This window comes from Pelodiscus sinensis, chromosome 3 (assembly GCF_049634645.1).
Source record: "Pelodiscus sinensis isolate JC-2024 chromosome 3, ASM4963464v1, whole genome shotgun sequence".
Lineage (NCBI taxonomy): Eukaryota > Metazoa > Chordata > Testudines > Trionychidae > Pelodiscus > Pelodiscus sinensis.
Window position 1 is genome coordinate 140,513,517 of NC_134713.1, and position 18,898 is coordinate 140,532,414.

Sequence of the window (18,898 nt, forward strand, 5' to 3'; positions counted from 1 at the left end):
TGAGCCCTAAGCCTGCGGGCGCTAAAGTTGTGGCACATCAGAGTTGAGGCCTTGCCTCCCTGCCCTCAGCTGAGCAGTGCTAGGTTGTGGCCTGCGGTGGGCACGTTTGGGCTCCTTAGGGGGTGAAGGGGATAGAACAGGAGGGCCACGGGGGGGGGGGGGGAGAGTGGGGCCTGAGACTAGCCTCCCCAGGTGGCCAGGTCACCGGCCATCCATGAGCCTTAGCCTTGAAGGGAGCCTATGCCCTAGTGCTGCTTCAAATAGCTTCCCAGCCTGCCTGTGACGGACCATGCTCGCTACACCCTGCTCTAGGGGGGATGTTATGAAGCTGGGGTTTGGCGCAGGACTTCACCCCTCACGGGCTGTTCCAGCCATGGAGGCTCTGGGTGGCAGGCCTGAGGGTAGCCCCCACCCAGCTTTGGATGGCAGAGGCCCTGGTAGAACTGGCAGGAGGGCTGCCCACAAACAAGATCTATTTACACAGCCAGACCCAGGGCTAACAGCTGCCCTCCCACCCCCACAGAACCCTGCACCAGGAACACAGGGACAGTGACCAGCCAGCAGGAGCAGAGGGCTCAGGCTGGAACACAGTCTGGCCCAATGCCCCGGCCGCGCTGGGCCTACAGCAGCAATATGGCCCTCTGGGTGACCTCAGGCAGCTCCCTGGGGTGCAAAGTGGCCAGTAATGCTCTCCTGTGCGGCCATAAAGTCAGTGTTAGTGTCAGTCAGTCCCAAGGGCAAAGTCCCTAGGCAGAGAGCTCCCGGGTGCCAGGGTCCTTCCCCTCCCCCAAGCACATTCAGATCCCAACATACTGGCCCAGGGCACTGTTTGCAGCATCTTTTTAATTTAATAAAAAGAGAAAAGTAAAAGTACTCGAGCCATTCCCCTAGCAGTTGGGGACAGTTCTGTTCAGTGATGAAAGGGTCACTGGGCCCAACCCGGGCTCCAGAAGCAGAGCCAGGGCAAGTGGCTCCCAGGTCTCCACATCTAGTTTGAGAGCAGCCACATGCAGGGAAAAGGACCGGGGGCTGGGCTTTGTGTCCTGTCCCCAGGACCACTGCATACCACACAGCCCTGCCCAGGCTGCCCCTCCTGCTGGCAGGAAAAGGAGAACCAAGGAGGGATATTTCAGGAACGGGATCTTTGTGCTTTTCTAAACTGTGGGAGCCAATTACAAATCCCTGGAGCCACCGAGCGGAGATCATCTTTAGGTCCTGGGAGTTGCAGTTCAGTCCTACGACGAGGAAATGAAAAGCAGCACGGAACGCGAATGTCAGCCCAGGTGTGTCTCAGCACAGGGGCCAGAAATGGAGAAGGCTCCCAGCAGTGAGTGTAGCGAATGGACCTGCCAAGCCAGTAAGGACACAAAGAAGCACCTGCCACCAGCCCTGCCGGTTACAATGTAGCTCTTTTACTAGCCCTGGAATGGGATGTTCCCCATAGCACCTCCTGCTGGGAAAGGCTGGGACGGGTGGCTCCTGCCATGCTCCCTAAAACACCTCCCACTGGAAGAGGCTGGAGCAGCTGAGATCTTGTCCCCCAGCCTGCGCTCCTGTCCCCGCTCCCTACACCACCTGATACAGGGGCAGACAGAGTGGAGCTTCCCTTGCCACGGTGCATACTTGAAAAGACAAATGAAAAGTAGTGTTTTCTTCCAGGCCTTGTTATCGGCTCTGCAGTGAGGAAAGAAACGGGGAGTGCAGCTGGAGACAAAGGGCCAGGGAAGAAAACTCCCCTGCTCATAAATAATCTTCATGTGGCGCCCCAAATACCAGATGGAGCTAGGGCAGGAGTTAATCCCCTTGCATGCCTGGAAACGAGATCTGCCCCCTGCTCCCTTCTTGGGGCCATCTCAGGAAATTGAAATACTTAGACCTATTAAGGCAATAGGAGAAAGGTGTGGGGCAGCCGGGAAAGCACCGTGCTTCCTCGCTCCAGCTCCTTGTCCAGGAAAAGCAGCTGGCAAAGGGAGTCATCGTGTCTCCCCTCCTCTCTTCCGTAGGTTCAAGGAGAGAAATAAAGTAAGTGCTCTGCAGTGGAAGTGGGGACAAGGGCACAGTCTGTCCCACGGTCCCTAAACCTTCTGCACCGAGGCCTCGCCAACAGGTGGCTTCTTGCTGCGCTTCTTCATGCGGCTGCGGGCATAGACACGCAGGAAGAGTGCCACAAAGACCACGGCCACACCCAGCCCGCCCACCACGGTGATGGCGTGCCCGTAGATGAGACAGGAGAGTAGGATGGCAAAAGCCTGGCGCAGCGTCATGATGATGGTGAAGACGGCCGCCCCAAACTGGTTGATGGTGTAGAAGATGAAGAGCTGGCCGAAGGCGGAGCAGATTGACAGCAGCATGGCGTGGGCGGCGAACTCAGAGTGGCGGGCCATGAAGTGGGCAGACTCCAGCAGGGCGCCCTGCTCCAGCAGCGAGCACATTGTGAAGAGGCAGGAGAAGACATTCACTCCAAACATCATCTGCACCGGGGACATCTTGTACATGAAGAGGGCGTCCTGCCAGTTGGAAGTGAAGCTGTCGAAGACGATGTAGCCAGCCAGGAGGACCACACCAGAGAAGGTGGTGACAGTGGAGAGGTGCTTGTTGGGGGTGCTGGAGAGCAGGAACATGCTGACGCCCACCGAGATGAGCACCGCTGTCAGGTACTCCCAGTACTCGTAGCTCTTGCGCGACACCAGCTTGCCCATCAGCATGACTGGGATCACCTTGGAGGCCTTGGCCAGCACCTGGGTGGGGAAACTGATGTATTTGAGTGCCTCATATTGGCACCAGCTGCTGAGGATGTTGGAGAGCGAGGCAAAGGAATACTTGTACATGGGGGCGCCATGGCGTGGCTGCTTGGTCAGGGCACAGTACAGGCCAGCTACAGTGAAGGCCAGGATCCGGTTCATGAAAACCAGGAACTGGGAGTCTTTGAACTTCTCGCCAGGATCAGTCTCGGTGGCCCCATACGTACGGGTCATGACACGCTCCTGGAGGACACCCCAGGTCAGGTAGGAAGCCTGCAGGGCACAAAGAGCAGAGGGCGAGGGCGGAGTGGAGTTGGCAGCTGGCAAGGAAGAACAGGACTGACTGTGCACCTCTTCACCTAATTGGGATCCAGCACTCTCCTCCCCTGCATACCCCATGTGCCCAGCAAGGTGGGGGTGCCTGCAAGGTGGGAGCAACACACAGGCCTGTCTGGCTACGTCAGCCTCACCCCCTTGGTTCCCAGCAGAGAGGCGGGGAGAAGCCAGTCCCCTGGGCAGCGCTTCATTACTCAAAGACCTGGCGAACACGCTCCACCTGGATGCAGCTCCTCCTCTAGTTAAGGCTGTAAGTACCCAACCAACAATGTGGTCTGGCTCCTGAGATTACAGCCACAGACATCACAGGAAGTGGCAAAGCAAGTGCCCCAGCGCTTGCACTAACTCTGCCCGTGTACGCCCTGTGCAATACAAACAGTTCTACACTCAGCTGCCTGGACAACCAGAAAAACCAGACTAAGCAGCATGACAGAGCCATGACCAAGACCCTGGTGCCAGCAGGAGCTACACGCTGCTGCCCTTTCACTCTGCAGCCATAATGGGGCATTAACACAGTGTTTTGCATTTAGTGTCCGAGGTCATTTCTTAAATTGAAAAAAAACCCCACATTTTAATTGCAAACCCAGAAGAGGAATCCACCCTCTGTGAGGACTGTCGTCTTTGCATCAAGGTTGGGGTGGGGAGCCTCAGGCCCAAGGGCCAGATGCAGCCCCCAACTTGCCTGGATCCAGCCCCCAAGGCTCATGCCCCTCCCTCTAGCATTGGGGAGCCCACACTGGTACTCCAACCCCCCTGATATCTCCCTGGATCACAGCAGGGCTGGAGCTCACAAAATCTACTAGGCTGGGCCGCACCCCAGGCTCTGGTATGCGAGGGGAATGTGGGGAGTGTCTTTCTCCTTCTCAGGTGGGCACCACGTCACTGATGATTTGGTTTTGGTTTTTTGTTTCTCACTTGTGTGTAGCTCACAACTGATTTTTCTGTGGGTGGGTGGCCCCTCGACTCAAAAAAGGTTCCCCACCCTGATCTAGGGTTACATGGCCCTGCTGCTCCTCACAGATATAATGGAGTCATTCTCCTACCTCCCACTGTACCACTGGGAAACTGCCATCCCGAGAGATAAAGCCACCTGTCCTAAATCACATTGCGAGCCTATGACAGAACCAGGAACTGAATGCTGATCTCCTGAATCCCCATCCAGTGCCTTCACTACAAGGCGCCCTTCCTCTCATTGTTCAGGCTGCACTTTGGGCATGTTTCCTGCAGCGGTGACTCAAAGAAGCAGGATCGGTTTCCTCTTTACCTCAGATTAACTTAAACACTGGAAAGATTTTTTTCAATTTCCTAATAAAACCTATGCTCAGGCTCTGCCCATAGGTAGGACATTCCAGCCCCAGAGGGGAGAACATAGGATTAAACTATATACTACTCACGCATGAAGCACAGTGCGGAGGGGTGAGGGACAGACAGACAGTATCTTCCAGCTCACCGGACACTGGCTCACCAAGCCACTCAATGGACCACGCTGGCAACCAGACTGGAGCCAACAAAACGGAGAGAGCCCAGAGACAACATGCCCCTGCATGCAGTGCGACCAGGCAAAACTCCAAGAGAACACTGGATGCTGGGACTCAGTCTTTCAAGGCCTCCAACTGGCAACCTGCATCAGGGCCTCTCTCCATCTCTGCCCCATGGCAGCATGGCTAGGAACACATTGAGGCTCTACCTGGAGGCCAGCAGCACAGAAGAGAAGCTTGAAAACCTGACGGGCTGTTGAAGACTCCATGGTTTCATTCCGGGATGCCAGGGAGCTGTCATCTGGGTGCGCAGACTTGGCCTCGCTGCCAAAGATGCAGGACTTGATGACAGGGAAGCAAATGCCGCGGCCTGGGGGATTGAGAGAACCAGGGAGGCCACATTAACTCAGGAGGGAGTGTTTCTTTTCTCCTAAGCCCCTCTGCCAGTGCTAACCCACCCAACAACCTCCCTGGGCTGCAGGAAGGGAAAGCCTGAGACCTTCTTGTATGGGCTGTATCTATAAATCACTTTCAACTGGCTCATTCACACGCTGCCCAGCCACATTCCCCATCCCCCTTTGCCAACAGGGCCCCTCCCAGCTAAGAACAGAGTAGGCAGGCTCCCAGCGCCAAAAGTTCACCCGTTTGCAGATGCGAGGGGCTCTGCACATTACCCACAGTGCCCTATATCTAAAGGAAACAGTCACAGCGGTCGCAGCTGAGATAAAGCTCTGGAGATGAGCTAGATGAGTTTGGCTGTCTCTGGGTAGCCCTTAGCTGGCTCTGAAACAGCCAGAGAGTTCTGCCAGGGGCTTAGGGCTGGAGCAGCAGAGTGGTAGAGGAGCCGGGGGATGGAACTGAGGCATGATAGTGGAAGTGTGAGGGGAGCCAACACTGAAATAGCCCAAGGGGATGGAGGTTGGAACTGAGGTGCATTGGTTTCCTCTTACCAGTCTCCAGGTAATTCTTTCTCTTGAAGTATTGAATGAGCAGAAACCCTGGCACCATGATGCTTGCATAGCCTGCAGCATTGATGAAGAAACGGAAGAGCCAGAAGTCCCCCCATGAGTCCTGCAGGGCAGCCAATACCTCTTCGCTGGCAGCCATGGCGGGGAGAGCAGCCAGCACGGCTGCCAGGCACCACCTGCCAAGAGATGACGTTCCACCTGATGAGCTACAGGGCGGCTACTAGCCCAGCCAGTAACATCAGGGACGTGCCACAGGACATGGAGCCCGTGGCAGATTTCCCCACCCCTCACACAGCTCTGGAGCCACTGGGCACACTGACAAACGGAGGGAGCAGCTCAGATTTGAGAACATTCCTTCCACTGACTCTCATCCTTCCCAGTCACCAAGTCAGCTGCAAGCTGGGAGAGGAAGATCCCCTCCCCTTTCTTTGGGTGGGAGTTGCTCAGGTGCATCTGCAACATGTGACCCCGAGCAACAGGTGGGCCCAAATGGAACATTGGCGGAAGTTACCAGGGAACGGGAAAATCTCGCAGCCGTTTGAGCTGTGTCCTGGCTAAATTCCATTCAGCCTCCCCACCTCCAACTGGGTCCTGGCATCTTCTTCCCGTCTCCTCCAGTGTTGCTGTCAAGCAGCTATTGCGTCATGCCCTGGAGGTGGCTCTTTGGGGAGTAGGTGAAACAATTCCAGTGCATGGAGCACTTGGAGGTCAATGGCACAAGGGCCACGCATGTTGTCGTCTCTGGTTTTAGGAGCTGGGGTGTTTGCAGCTCTCACCATCCCGACTGCATCAGAATACAGTACTAACGACACAACTCCACACACACCAGCTCCAAATACTTTTCCTCTTTGGTACTCTCACTAGCACGAGTTTAATTTTCAGCCAAAACTTCTAGGGGCGGGGCACAAAGTGGAAGCAGCAGCTCTCACCCTGCGGCTATTTCAGCTCCTTCCTGAAAAGCAAACAGCAGCTGTGGCCCAGGGGAGGGGAAGGGCCCAGCTGGGAACTCCCCCTCAGACATCCTGCTGCAGCAGGAAAAGGGCAGCACAGGGAAGTGGCCATGTGGGGAAAAGGGGAGAGTGGGCGGAGACCTCACCACATGGGGACCAGACCCACGCAGCTTAGAACATGTGAGGCCACTAACCAGAGCTGAGAGGAAATGACCACGGCTCACCCTCAAGGCCGGAGACAGCCTCTGGCTTAGGAAGGAACTTCCCCACAGGCCTATGGGGTGAGGATTTTACCACCGCCCTGTTTTGGAGTATCCAGCCCACTGCTCTGCCAGCATTAACTCAGCATGGGTCCACAAGGACTGACTGGTGTTCTCCCCCCATGGGATAGGCCCAATATCGCCCTGAAGATGCCAAGACCCAACTGGAGGTGGGGAGGCTGAATGGAATTTCACCAGGACACACCTCAAACTGCGGCGAGATTTTCCCGTTCCCTGGTAACTTACGCCAACGTGACATCTCGTATCCTGAGGCAGCCTTACATTACCAGAACTGGAACAAGACCTGTGTGCCAGGTGGGGGTCTGGATCAGCAGATGCTGGGGTTGCTGCAGCCCCAAAATCACTACTTCCTACATAGGCACTCACCCATGGGTCAGAGCCACTTGCTATGTTAGATCAGAACACTGAGGCTGTCAGGATCCCTGGGGGTCTATTCCTGGCAGCCATTGACTTGCTTTGGGCAAGTCCCTTCACCAGCTGGTGCCTCGGTTTCTCTGGATGATGATCTCCTACTGGGGCTGAAAGGTTGAATTAATGTCTCAAGTGCTGTGGGGCCCTTGCATGGAAGGGGTCAGGAAGGGTAAAAGTGTTCATTATAACAAAGGTGTGTCGATGGCCTTTCTAGGGCTGAGGTGTCCAACAAGTTTGGAAGTATAGCCACAACAGTAGCAACGGCTCTAGCCAACTAGCCACACTCAACCGGCCAAATAGCCACATGTGGCTAATGGCTAGCACGCTGGACACCACAGCTCAAGGGGGCCTTCATAGGGGGACCCTGTAGTATCAGGGCTATGCTGATCACGTAACCTGTAGCAGCCTAGAGGCTGTATCAGTAAGGCTGTGTCTACACTGGCAAGTTATTCCGGAAAATCAGCCGCTTTTCCGGAAAAACTTGCCAGCTGTCTACACTGGCCGCTTGAATTTCCGGAAAAGCACTGACAATCTAATGTAAAATCATCAGTGCTTTTCTGGAAAAACTATGCTGCTCCCGTTCGGGCAAAAGTCTTTTTCCAGAAAACTGTTCCGGAAAAGGGCCAGTGTAGACAGCACAGTAGTGTTTTCTGCAAAAAAGCCCCAATCGCGAAAATGACAATCGGAGCCTTTTTGCGGAAAAGCGCGTCTAGATTGGCCACGGACGCTTTTCCGGAAAATGTGCTTTTCCAGAAAAGCATCCTGCCAATCTAGACGTGCTTTTCCGGAAATACTTTTAACGGAAAACCTTTTCCGTTAAAAGCATTTCCGGAAAATCACGCCAGTGTAGATGTAGCCTAACAGGGCATTAAAGACAGGAAAGAAAGTTGCCTTCGGCCACCCCACAACTTCCCTTCCTTCTTGGGGAAAGGTCTGGGGGGCACTTCCCTTTTCCAGACAGCCTTAGGAGGAGACTCCCAAAGGACCTGTTCAAGACAGACACTTCCATCTCTGCAGGAAATTCCCTGATTACCACCAGAAATTCCCAACCGTGAGAGAAGTTCAACTGCTGCTCCTTTCTGGGGAAGAGTCTGAGCCTGGTTTATACGCATGAGCACATGCTGCAACACTGGTGCAGAGGTAGCAGAGGGATGGTTCATTTACCCTGGCTTACCTAAGGAAGAGGCAACATTTCTGTGTAGGCTGGGGTCTTGCTAGCAACATTTAGGGCATCACTGACTTAACTCCATTCCACAGAAATGCCACTTCTGCTCCCTTCATCAGACTCTCTTGCAGCACAGGACACATGCTTGTGTGGTAACCCTTAGGCCCAACCGTAGGTACCGGGGTGAAATGGCAAACACACCCACGCCTGAACTGTCACTGCCCCTCATTCAGAATTCAATCCTCATTTATCACAATGACCTGGTATCCTGGGCTCCAGGGTGAGGGCAGCAGAAGTGCCCCCAGCTTCACTGAGGTCAGATTTTAACTAGCTGTAACTGCAGGAGCAGGCCAGGGCGTGCAGTCATGGTCTATCCCTCCCACCTGATACTTGGACCCACAACTGTGCTGAGAGGAAGCACTGAGGCTAGCCTCCACCTCTGATCATCCCTAGGGCTGGGGAGATTTCAGAGGGACAGAGTGGAGAATGGTTTAGTTATGGAGAGGTGTCTTCTGATGCTTCCCTGGCTTCAGCTGAGCCCCGGTAGGATGAGCAAAATCTCTAGTATCCCAGGCCCACAGCGAAGGGAGGTGGGGTGGGGGGGAGCTGTGCAGCTGGACAAAGGCTGGCTCTGTCCCTGCTGCTAGCAGGCTTGGCCAGACAGTTCCCTGCATCAGGTCCCTCCCCTCTCCAACAGGGCAGCTAGTGTTACAGGTAGCACCATGAAACCACAGCAGTCACCAGGCATGAAAGGAGCTTTCACAGGCTCAGGCCAAGAGGGTATCCAGGAAACGGAGAGGACAAACTCAGCTGCTGATCCTCTTCACAGAGAAGGGGGAAATTTCTGACACACAATCCCTGAGCCAGGGCAGGATGGAGCCCCTGACCCCACCCCCCCTGCAATTTCTAATTTAGCCTTTCTGGCATCTCAGCACTTGATCCCGCACCAAGGGGTCAGGAAAGACCCCTCTGTACAGAGAAAGACCCAGCCCACCTAGCTCAGCTCTAAGATCACAGGGAAGGGGAGAGAGGAACAAACATGGGATCTTCTCGCAGCAATGCTGCTGCTCGGTCTCATCCTGCAGAATCCCCCCCCCCCCGCTATTCTACGCCTGGGTTTCCTCTAACCCGGGCTCTGCCAATGCCCCATAATCCCAACCCACAACCCACTCTGCCCCAGGCTCCCCACAAACAGCTCCACCCATGCCCCTTACTCCTGTCCTGACCTCTCCCTGCCCAACACAGCGGCTGGTGCTATTTAAAGAGACCAAACTAGACGCCAGTCCCAGTTGCAGTGACTTTTCAATTCTTTGGGGAGTGGGATATTACACAACCGGCTATGTTCATCTGCCCAGCGGAAGTTCCCATCCCACCCAATACATGTGCTATGGCTCGTGGATTCTGACAGTACACTGGCCTTAGCACTGCCTGATCTATTACCAGAGTGAGGGGGATGCATGGAATGCACAGGGCTCCAAGTCTCTTCCTCAGCAGCCTTCAGGGCCAGGGTGACCTTGGCAAACCTTATCTAGCCCCATGGGCAGAGTATTACCAGCAGCACGCTACGGGTGTGTGTATGTGTGTGTGTACTGGCTAATTGCAACGTGGAACAGAGGATGTTGACATCGCTCAGTCAACAAGGGAAGGGCCTAGCTCCTGGGGGCTGGGACTTCTCTGGCCCAGGAGAGGGCACTCTGATCTGGGGGGAAGTATTTCTTGCTTCAAAGGTGTTAGGGGCTTGGGGCCCCTTCACCCAGAGCTAACAGCATTCTGTCTTTTTTTATTTGTTTGTTAGATTTTCCGAGAAAGCTCAGTGGGCACCAACAAAGGGCTAGATTTCCAAGAGAACTCAGTGCCCTAGGGAAACTCTGGCTACAAGCATCACAGTGGGAATGGAATGCTACAGAAAGTACACTCCTGACTGGTGCCTCAGCAGGAGCAGAACACATCCCCCTCCTATATAAGCATGCTGAGCTCTTTTGAAAAGAGCTGCCCCTCTGCAGTGACCAGGCCTGGGAGAGTCCTGACCAGTCTAGGGGGACTCTGGGGAACACCCTAGAGAAGAGGAAAAGCTTGGAGACATTAGCTGTGACTGGAAGTGGAGCCCAGGGAAATCTACGTCCAGCTAGCCTGCATCTAGATGTCGCACGCTGTTCTCGGGGGATTCCCTGAATTACTTCTTCCTCCTTCCCAACCTTTTTCTTTCTGAGCCCCCCGCCAACATGCTATAAAAACTCCACAGCCACCTGTGCCTCAGGAGCTGTTTTTCTGCATATAAAAACCAGAACTGGTGTTGGGGGATAGCAAGCAAGGCCATTGCCTGGAGCCCAATACCATAAGGGCATCACAAAGCTAAGGTGCTCAGACTTCAGCTTTAACCCGGGGTAGTGAGGCTTAGGGCCCTGGGATGAAGTCCTGTGTAGTGGGGCTTTGGTTTTCAGCCCTGGATCCTAGCAAGTCCAACTGGCCTCCCTTGGTGGATCCCATAAACTCTACCTGTAGCCCCCCCAAGGGGCCCCAGAGCCCTGGCTGAAAATCACTGCTCCAGCATAGAGACGCCAATTCGTCCAGTGAGAGCCAGACCCTGCAGGCCACACAGCCACCAAACAGCCCTAGAAACATGGCACCTACACCACACAGCCCACAGTGACCGGCCACAGGCAACTGCCGGCGAGGAACCCGTCACTGGCTCGCCCCACCCGCCCCCGGGGGCTCTAGCCCGGCTCGGCCGAAGGCGCCCGCAGGCCAGAGGCAGGCCCCGTGCTGCTTGCAGCATGGCCAGGTCATCACTCAGCTGCCCACTTCCCCTGCGGGCCGGGCTCCAGGAGCGGCCCTGCGCGGCCTCCCGCTGCTTCCCTGTCGGTGCCCGGGCAGGACTCAGCGCGCGCCCGCCCGGCCCCGGGGCTGCACGGCCCCGCCCGCCCCGCCGGCTGGGGACGGGCCGAGCCCCCGCGCCCCCTCTGCCCGCAGCCCACGGGCGGCCCCGGCAGCAGAGGGGAAAGCGGCGGGATCCGCGCTCCGCGGCGCCCACCTGCGGCCCCGGCTGCCGGCCGGGCCGGTGCGCGCGCCTCCGCGCCCACCCATCTGCTGCTCCCCGCGGCGCCTCTATCCCGGCCCCGCGCGGCGCAGACACCGGCCCCGCCAGCCCGCCCCGCGCAGCCGCGCCGCGCCCCACAGCGCCCCCGGCGGCCGGGAGGGGCCCGCAGAGCGCTCCCGCCCCCGAGAGGAGACAGCTGGGCGTGGGGTCCGGTGTATAGGCAAAAAGTGCAGCTCTCCAGTTTTGCGACCGTTGCAGTTTCTGTCATGCACACATGACATTCGGTGTTACTGCTCGGGACTTGCTACCTTCGCTGGCTGCTTGCAAATTCAGAGGCAATGGGGGTTTTGGTCGAAAAAACTCTCAATTTGCTACCTCCTTGCTAACGGACTCAGGGGATAACGGACTCGGGATGCTTCCGTTTTTCCTGTTAATTTGCATTATATATACACAATGCAAATTCTGATAACTATCATTCATATTTTAAAAATTTATTATTTCATAGTATCAACATCTATTTACATATTTTGTCATCTTTATGAAGTAGAACTGCACTATGAACATTTTTGGCACTTGTACTCTGTCTTCTCATCAGTCATCATTCTCATCATTCAAAGACCATGAGCGGTGAGCCCTCTCTGCAGAGGGAGTGAAATGGCACTTTCTCTGGGAGTCCAGTGCAGTGCAGCGAACATCTCTTGTGCTGCCCATTCTGACCAGTGGTGTCTGCATATACTACTCGGTGATGGTGACTCTCAGGGAATTCAGCACTCCTGACTGTGCTGTCATTCAGGCTACATTATCTCTGTTGAAAGGCCTTGTCAATTATGTACTTGATCTTAATGTTCTCATGTACAGTCAACAGTGGGGAAACTTCCTTGATGATGAACTACACAGGAGAAGTGGGTTAGTGAAAGTATCAGAGGTTACGTCTACACTACAGAGCTAATTCGAACTAACTTACTTCAAATTAGTTAATTCGAAGTAAGCTAATTCGAACTAGCGCGTTTAGACTTAAAAACTAGTTCTAAGTAGCGTTTTGCTAATTCGAACTAGCAAGTCCACAAAAAGTACTTCTCCACAAAGCAAATAGTCAACCTGTGGAACTCATTGCTGCTAGAGGCTGTGAAGGCTAGAACTAGGACAGAGTTTAAAGAGAAGGTAGATCAATTCATGGAGGTTGGGTCCATGGAGTGCTATTAGCCAGGGGGTAGGAGTGGTGTCCCTGCCCTAAGTTTGTGGAAGGCTGGAGAGGGATGGCACGAGACAAATGGCTTGGTCATTGTCTTCGGTCCATCCCCTCCAGGGTCCCTAGTGTTGGCCGCTGTCGGCAGACAGGCTACTGGACTAGATGGACCTTTGGTCTGACCCAGTACGGCCATTCTAAGCTCAGGGATGAGGGTCTGGGGTCTCAGTGGACCACCCTGATTTTCATGCAAACCATCTCCTGGTTGGCCAGGCTGGCAGCTATCCTGCCCTAGACAGCCACTTTCCTGTGCCTAGTGTGGAGGTCGTGGATGAGGTCCACGATGTCTGCACTAGACCAGGCAGGCGCCCGCCTCTTGCGGACCTGGGCAGGCTCACGGGAGCTACCAGCCTGGTCACAGGAAGAGGCAGAGGGCTGGCTGGCAGCAGATGGCTGGCTTGAGCCGTGCCAGGTGCAGGGTCTGCTAGCTGGGTGCTGGCAGGCTTGCACCTTTCACGGGCACCGCAGCCAGCCCATGCCCCTGTAAGGTATCCGGGGCCGGGAGGGGGACAGAAGAGTTTCCCTGGTGGTGCACAGAATGGCCAACAGGGCAAGCTGGGGAGGGCTAGCCTCCCACTAGTTCCAATTAAGTGTCTACACAGCCATTAATTCGAACTAGTTAATTCAAACTAGGCGTTAGTCCTCGTAAAATGAGGTTTACGAATTAAGTGCTCCGCTAGTTCAAATTAAGTTCGAACTAGCGGCTCGCGTGTGTAGCGCCTCTCAGAGTTAATTCGAATTAACGTCTCTTAGTTAGGGTACGTCTACACTACAAAGTTATTTCTAAGTCCTTCTTCACACTTAATTTTCCCAGAGAGAAGGTCAGTGTTCTTGTGCAAATACTCAAGGCCAGATAAGAAAAGGGGCGAGATTTTCTGAAAGAGGGGATGCTTTGGAGCAAAATATTGCCAATCTAGAGACTGCTAAATTTTTTTAATTTTTATTAGAACTGTGAAAAGCTCAAAGGAAAATAAAAATGCACTAGAAGGCACATGGTGGGATATCACAACCAGTGTATGAGGAATGCAAGGGAAGTTATTTCTGTTCATCACAAGTCACAGGCCCCATCTCAGGACCTGGCTGTAGTGCGGACATGTTGTGGCTCAGACACGTGTTCTGGCGATGGAAAAATCCTCTCATGCTGCAGCTGGCCTCTTGCCTGAGGGAATCTCACTACACTAGGACCACTGCCCAGTGTCCCCCTGAATGAAACTGGCTCCAGATGGTTCCAGCTCCACCCCTATGACTCATCTCCAGTTTCACTGTTCCTTAGAAATGATTCTAATCTGCGTCTAGTTCCCAGGGATGATTGTCTGGCCACCCTGGCTCTGATTGTTGCAGCTTTGAATACAGCACAAGTATCCTCTGTGGCCTGATTCTGTGACTCTGCTACGAACACTGACATGCTTCCTGTGCTGATTTTGTGGCACCACTCAGATCCACAGCTCATCTCTGAGAAATGCTCTATGTAGGGTTCCCAGGTGTACAGTTTTGAACAGACAGGCAGTCCATTATTTTAACTTTCTATTTTCGAAAACAATTTATAAAGTATTATTGATTCTATAGCACTGTCTTCAGCATGTGTTCAGGACGATGGAATGTCCATTGTGACGTAATGGGAAGTGTGCGCAGTATTGGTGAAAACATGTGGCAAGACTAGCTCTATGCTAAGCTGGGGCCAAATGTGTCTGAACAAGGGTAATCAAGCACACACAGAGGACAGGAAACTAATGGCATCCTTGCTCCATGATTAGCTTGAACACCCTGTTAATGTGGATAGCCTAGACGATTGGACTCTAACCGTTTTTCAAGGCAATGATTTCAGCTTCAACCCTCCACTTTCTGTTGGTGTTGTGAAATAGCCAAGCCAAACACCACAACTGAGTTTTATTAAGGGAAATACAATGGCACTGTGGCAGCAGGCACAGTAACACAGCTGGGTCTGGACCCTCGCCTGTTATCAAGGCTTGGTATTGTGGACAGTGGCCTGGTGAGGTGGTGGGAAGTGAAGGGGGGATGTGCAGTGGGGGAGATAGATCTATGGATGTCAGTGCGCTGTGAAGCGTGGGGGGTCTGAGGAGCACTGCAGTTGTGCTGGTGGGAATATGGGGGGGAACTGAACAGTTAATGAATATGGGCGGGGGATTACGGGGGGGCACAGGGCATAGCGGTCTGTGGGAGGGCAATAGGCATAGTAATTTGTGGGGGTCTCTGGGTGCTGTGGCACTGGGTCTAGGGGGTTAGAGGGGTGCTAGGCAGGGTAGCACAGTGTGGCATGGGCCTGCCCACAATAAGAAGAAGCATGATGGCATCAGCTCAGTGCCAGGAGGGCCACCGTATGTCAGTTTGTAAGCAGTGCCCTTGTACGAGGCTGGGTGGAGCAGGGCTGTACCTGCAGTGACATGACACATTGACCCTGGACAGACAGTCGCTCTGAGGCAGTGGTCACCAACTAGTAGCTAGGGATATACTGGTATATCTTGTAGCCTCTGTCAGGTGATCCTGACTGGTGTGGGCAAGAGGATATAAAGTGCCAGCACTTACATGCCCCTCCCCCCACTGATGTGGATGTCCTGCACTTTGCCGTGCAGCTGATACCACGCCTGGGAGTCTGCTGCTTTTAGTGCACGGCAGGGAAGGAAAAAGAGGGGTGCTGATGTCAGGGTTCAACATATACCATTCTGTATCCTTTCAACACAGGACCAGGGATGGAGTTTTCTTGCAGCTTTAGGGAGTGTTATAGGGCAAGGGCATGGGTGAGCCTGCCTTAGGCACACTCCACCACCATCTAGGAGTCAACAGCAGTGACAAAATGGAGCATACATCACTAACTCCTACCCCTGGCATGAACCCAGTCCTGTATCCAAGCCCTCATCATCGCTCTGAGCACCCATGCATCCAAATACCCTGCCAAAGCCTGCACCTAGAACACCACAGTAAATGCATGCTCCAAGAGCTGCTCAGAGCCCTTCTCACACTCCAGATCCCTTAAGCAAAGATCAGAGCATGCGCACCCAACCGTCTGTCCCAGGCTGATGAAAGAGACTGAGGATGGGCAAGAGAGGGAAGATAGAGGGTGCAGGATCTGGGACTTGGAGAAGGGGTAGGAAGAAAGCGGGAAAAGGATATTTATATATAAGGTACATATTGGATTGCACTTTCAAAACGTTGGAGCCCCCTGCTCTGAGCTCTCTGACCCATGTCCCCATTGACAATGGGAGGAATCACTAAAGTTTCACTTGGCCATGTTGGCGAGGAGTCCTGTGGCACCTTATAGACGAACTGAAGATAGTGCCACAGGACTCCTCAACGATTCTTCAGATTCAGACTAACACGGCTACCCCTCCGATACTTGCCCATGTTTGGTGATCAGGATCTGGGACGGAGTTTGGGTGCATGAGGGGTGCTTGCTAGGGGAAGTTTGGGAGACAGGTGCGGGCTCTGCCATGGGTCAGGGGATTGCAGTACAGGAGAGGGTGTGGATGGGAGGGACTTTAGCACATCAGCATAGTACACAAGAGAAAGGAGATACAGTGACTTCTGATAGACAGAGAAATGAAGAGAAAAATATTAAATACTAAAAAAGTGAGAGGCAGAGTTTGAGACAGGAACTCATCTACACTGGCCCCTTTTCCGGAAGGGGCATGTAAATTTCACCAGTCGTCGTAGGGAAATCCGCGGGTGATTTAAATATCCCCCGCGGCATTTAAATAAAAATGTCTGCCGCTTTTTTCCGGCTTTTTTCCTACTTTGAAGTAGGAATAAGACCCTCCGGAAAAGGGCACTTTTTCCGGAGGATCGGGGCCAGTCTAGACGCTCTTTTCCGGCTTTTTTAAAAGCCGGAAAAAAGCGGCGGACATTTTTATTTAAATGCCGCGGGGGATATTTAAATCCCCCGCGGATTTCCCTACGACGACTGGTGAAATTTACATGCCCCTTCCGGAAAAGGGGCCAGTGTAGACGTAGCCTGTATGTATAATATTTCACACTTGTACACATACAGAGGAACGGTGGTGTCTAAGCATTGACCGTCTAGGAATTGGGAGGCCTGTGCCTTTAAGAACTCAAGCCCAGGAGCCTGCCCCCTGCTCGGGGGCTGACAGGCAGTGTCCAGGGAAAATAAAGAAAAAAAAGACTTTGCAACCATGGAAAACAGATATTTACAAGGACATCAAGTGGCTTGTCCCGCTGGGTGACTGTTCCCACCTTTCCCCCTCCGTAAACGGGGTTTTTGTCAGCGTACAGGGTCTGGCAGTGTGCCCCCGCCTGGGCTTAACCAAGGCTACCACCCCCCATCCCCCGATTTTTCAAATTTCGCCCCTCTTCTGCAGCTAAAAAAAGATCCATGCCTCCAGCCGGTAAATTTCTGCCCCATGCTCAGAACCTGACACCCCCCCCACTGCAATTTGCCCCCTTCATCATTTTAAACATCTCCAAAGAGGAGGAAGCAAATCTGACGAGGCAGTGAGGGCAGAGAGAGGGCAGCGGCCTCAGCAAGGGCTACTGAGTTTGCTCACTTCGGGTGCGCATGCTCAGTGCACCCAAAGTCGCAAATTCAGAGAAGTTTAGTGTTTCTGTCGCTGCACCGGCCTAAGGGACATGGGGGCAGAGCGGGTAGCACAGGGCTGGGGGTGGGGACTGAGGATAGGAGGGACATGGGGGTCAGAGTGGGTAGCAGGGGGCTGCGGGTGGGGACTGAGGAGGGTAGGAGGGTAGGAGGGACATGGGGGGCAGAGCAGGTAGTAGAGGGCTGGGGACTGAGGGGGACAGGAGGGACATGGGGGGCAGAGTAGGTAGCAGAGGGCTGGGGGCTGAGGGAGGGTTGGGGGGCAGAGCAGGTAGTGAAGGGGTGGGGGTGGGGAGTGAGGGGGACAGGACGTACATGGGGGCAGAGCGGGTAGCAGAGGGCTGTGGGTGGGGACTGAGGGGGACAGGAGGGACATGGGGGGCAGAGTGGGTAGCAGGGGGCTGCGGGTGGGGACTGAGGGGGATAGGAGGGACATGGGGGGGCAGAGTGGGTAGCAGAGGACTGGGGACTGAGGGGGACAGGAGGGACGGGGGGGCAGAGCGGGTAGCAGAGGACGGAGCAGAGGCAGATTACAATTAGGGATGTGAAGACTAGTTGAGTAGCCAACTATCTGATAATCAATTGCTTATCCCATAGTGAACACACCACTTGTCTTCCCCCCCCCCTTTACTATCAAAAAGAGGCAGGAAGTGGGGGGAAAGATGAGGGGAATGCTTCAAAATGGCAGCACCATGTGGCACCTGGGGCCAGACGCTGGGCTCCACACAGCGCTACCCCTTTCAAACACCATGTGCACACAGGGCAAGCTGGGGAGTCCATTTCAAAGCAGCAGTACCACATGGAGCCTGGGATCAGTTGGAGACTCCCCTGCTGACTCTGTACGTTGCTGCTGCTTTGAAATGCCGCAGGAGCAAGGGGCGAGTGGGGGATTGCCCCCCCCACTGGCCCCGTGCTCCCTGCAGCACTTTTGCCTTTGAAGTGTAGCAACAGCCTAGGGCTGTTGCTATACTTCAAAGGCGGGGGGAAGGGCACCCTTATAGACTAATTGAATAGTCAATGCAAATTGCATCAACTATTCAATTAGTCAGTTAATCTAAATTTAACATCCCTAATTACAATGTATTGGGCACAAAGAACATCTGAGCATTAATCTGCCCCTGCATAACAACTTGCATACCTGCCCTTTTCTCCCTCTGGGGACCAGCTTCAGGAAAAGCCTCCTGTTGCCACTCAGCTCCTTCCCCCATTTTGGGGTGGGACATTTGGTGCTGCAGGCACTTGGGGCTGGCTAGTGCTGGAGGCCTTACCTCAAGCCCATGTCAGAAGCTGTTGTAGTCAGGCCAAAAGATTGTCACCAGTGTTCCCTGTAAGCCATTCACTTGTGCAGCCACTCACGAGAGATTTAAATAACACCCGACTGATTAGCAGAGCACCCACAGCCAGATTTTGTTTTTCTCTTGGTGGTGCACATTAACATTTATTCCACACACGAATAGACAAGATTAGTGGGACCATTGGCTGTCCCCCTCCCCCGCCCCCTCTTCACTGGCTTTAATACCTTTGCAGCCAAAGTGATCCCTCACGGGCAGAGACTGCTAGTGCCTTCTTTCCCTAGGCCCTCCAGGCAGCACTGAGCCATGCAGGGAACAAGGCGGTATGGTTCAGTCCAGTACCTCCTGCATCAGCCCTGCCCTGAGATTCAGGCTGCAGTTTTCACTGCAGTTCCCTTGGGTCACTTGCAATGGAAACCAAGCCTG

At 54.1% G+C, this 18,898-nt stretch overlaps 1 protein-coding gene across 1 annotated transcript; it reads right to left on the reverse strand.

Annotated features, from left to right (window-relative positions):
• Positions 1–823: 823 nt before the first annotated feature.
• Positions 824–11,517, reverse strand: SLC35B2 (solute carrier family 35 member B2). The gene is made up of 4 exons (XM_075925054.1): positions 11,362–11,517; positions 5,506–5,699; positions 4,765–4,925; positions 824–3,014 (listed from the first exon to the last, which is right to left on the reverse strand). Exons 1-4 carry the CDS (start codon positions 11,412–11,414, stop codon positions 2,076–2,078), a joined length of 1,347 nt encoding a protein of 448 aa, XP_075781169.1. The 5' UTR covers positions 11,415–11,517; the 3' UTR covers positions 824–2,075.
• Between the last annotated feature and the right edge of the window lie 7,381 nt (positions 11,518–18,898).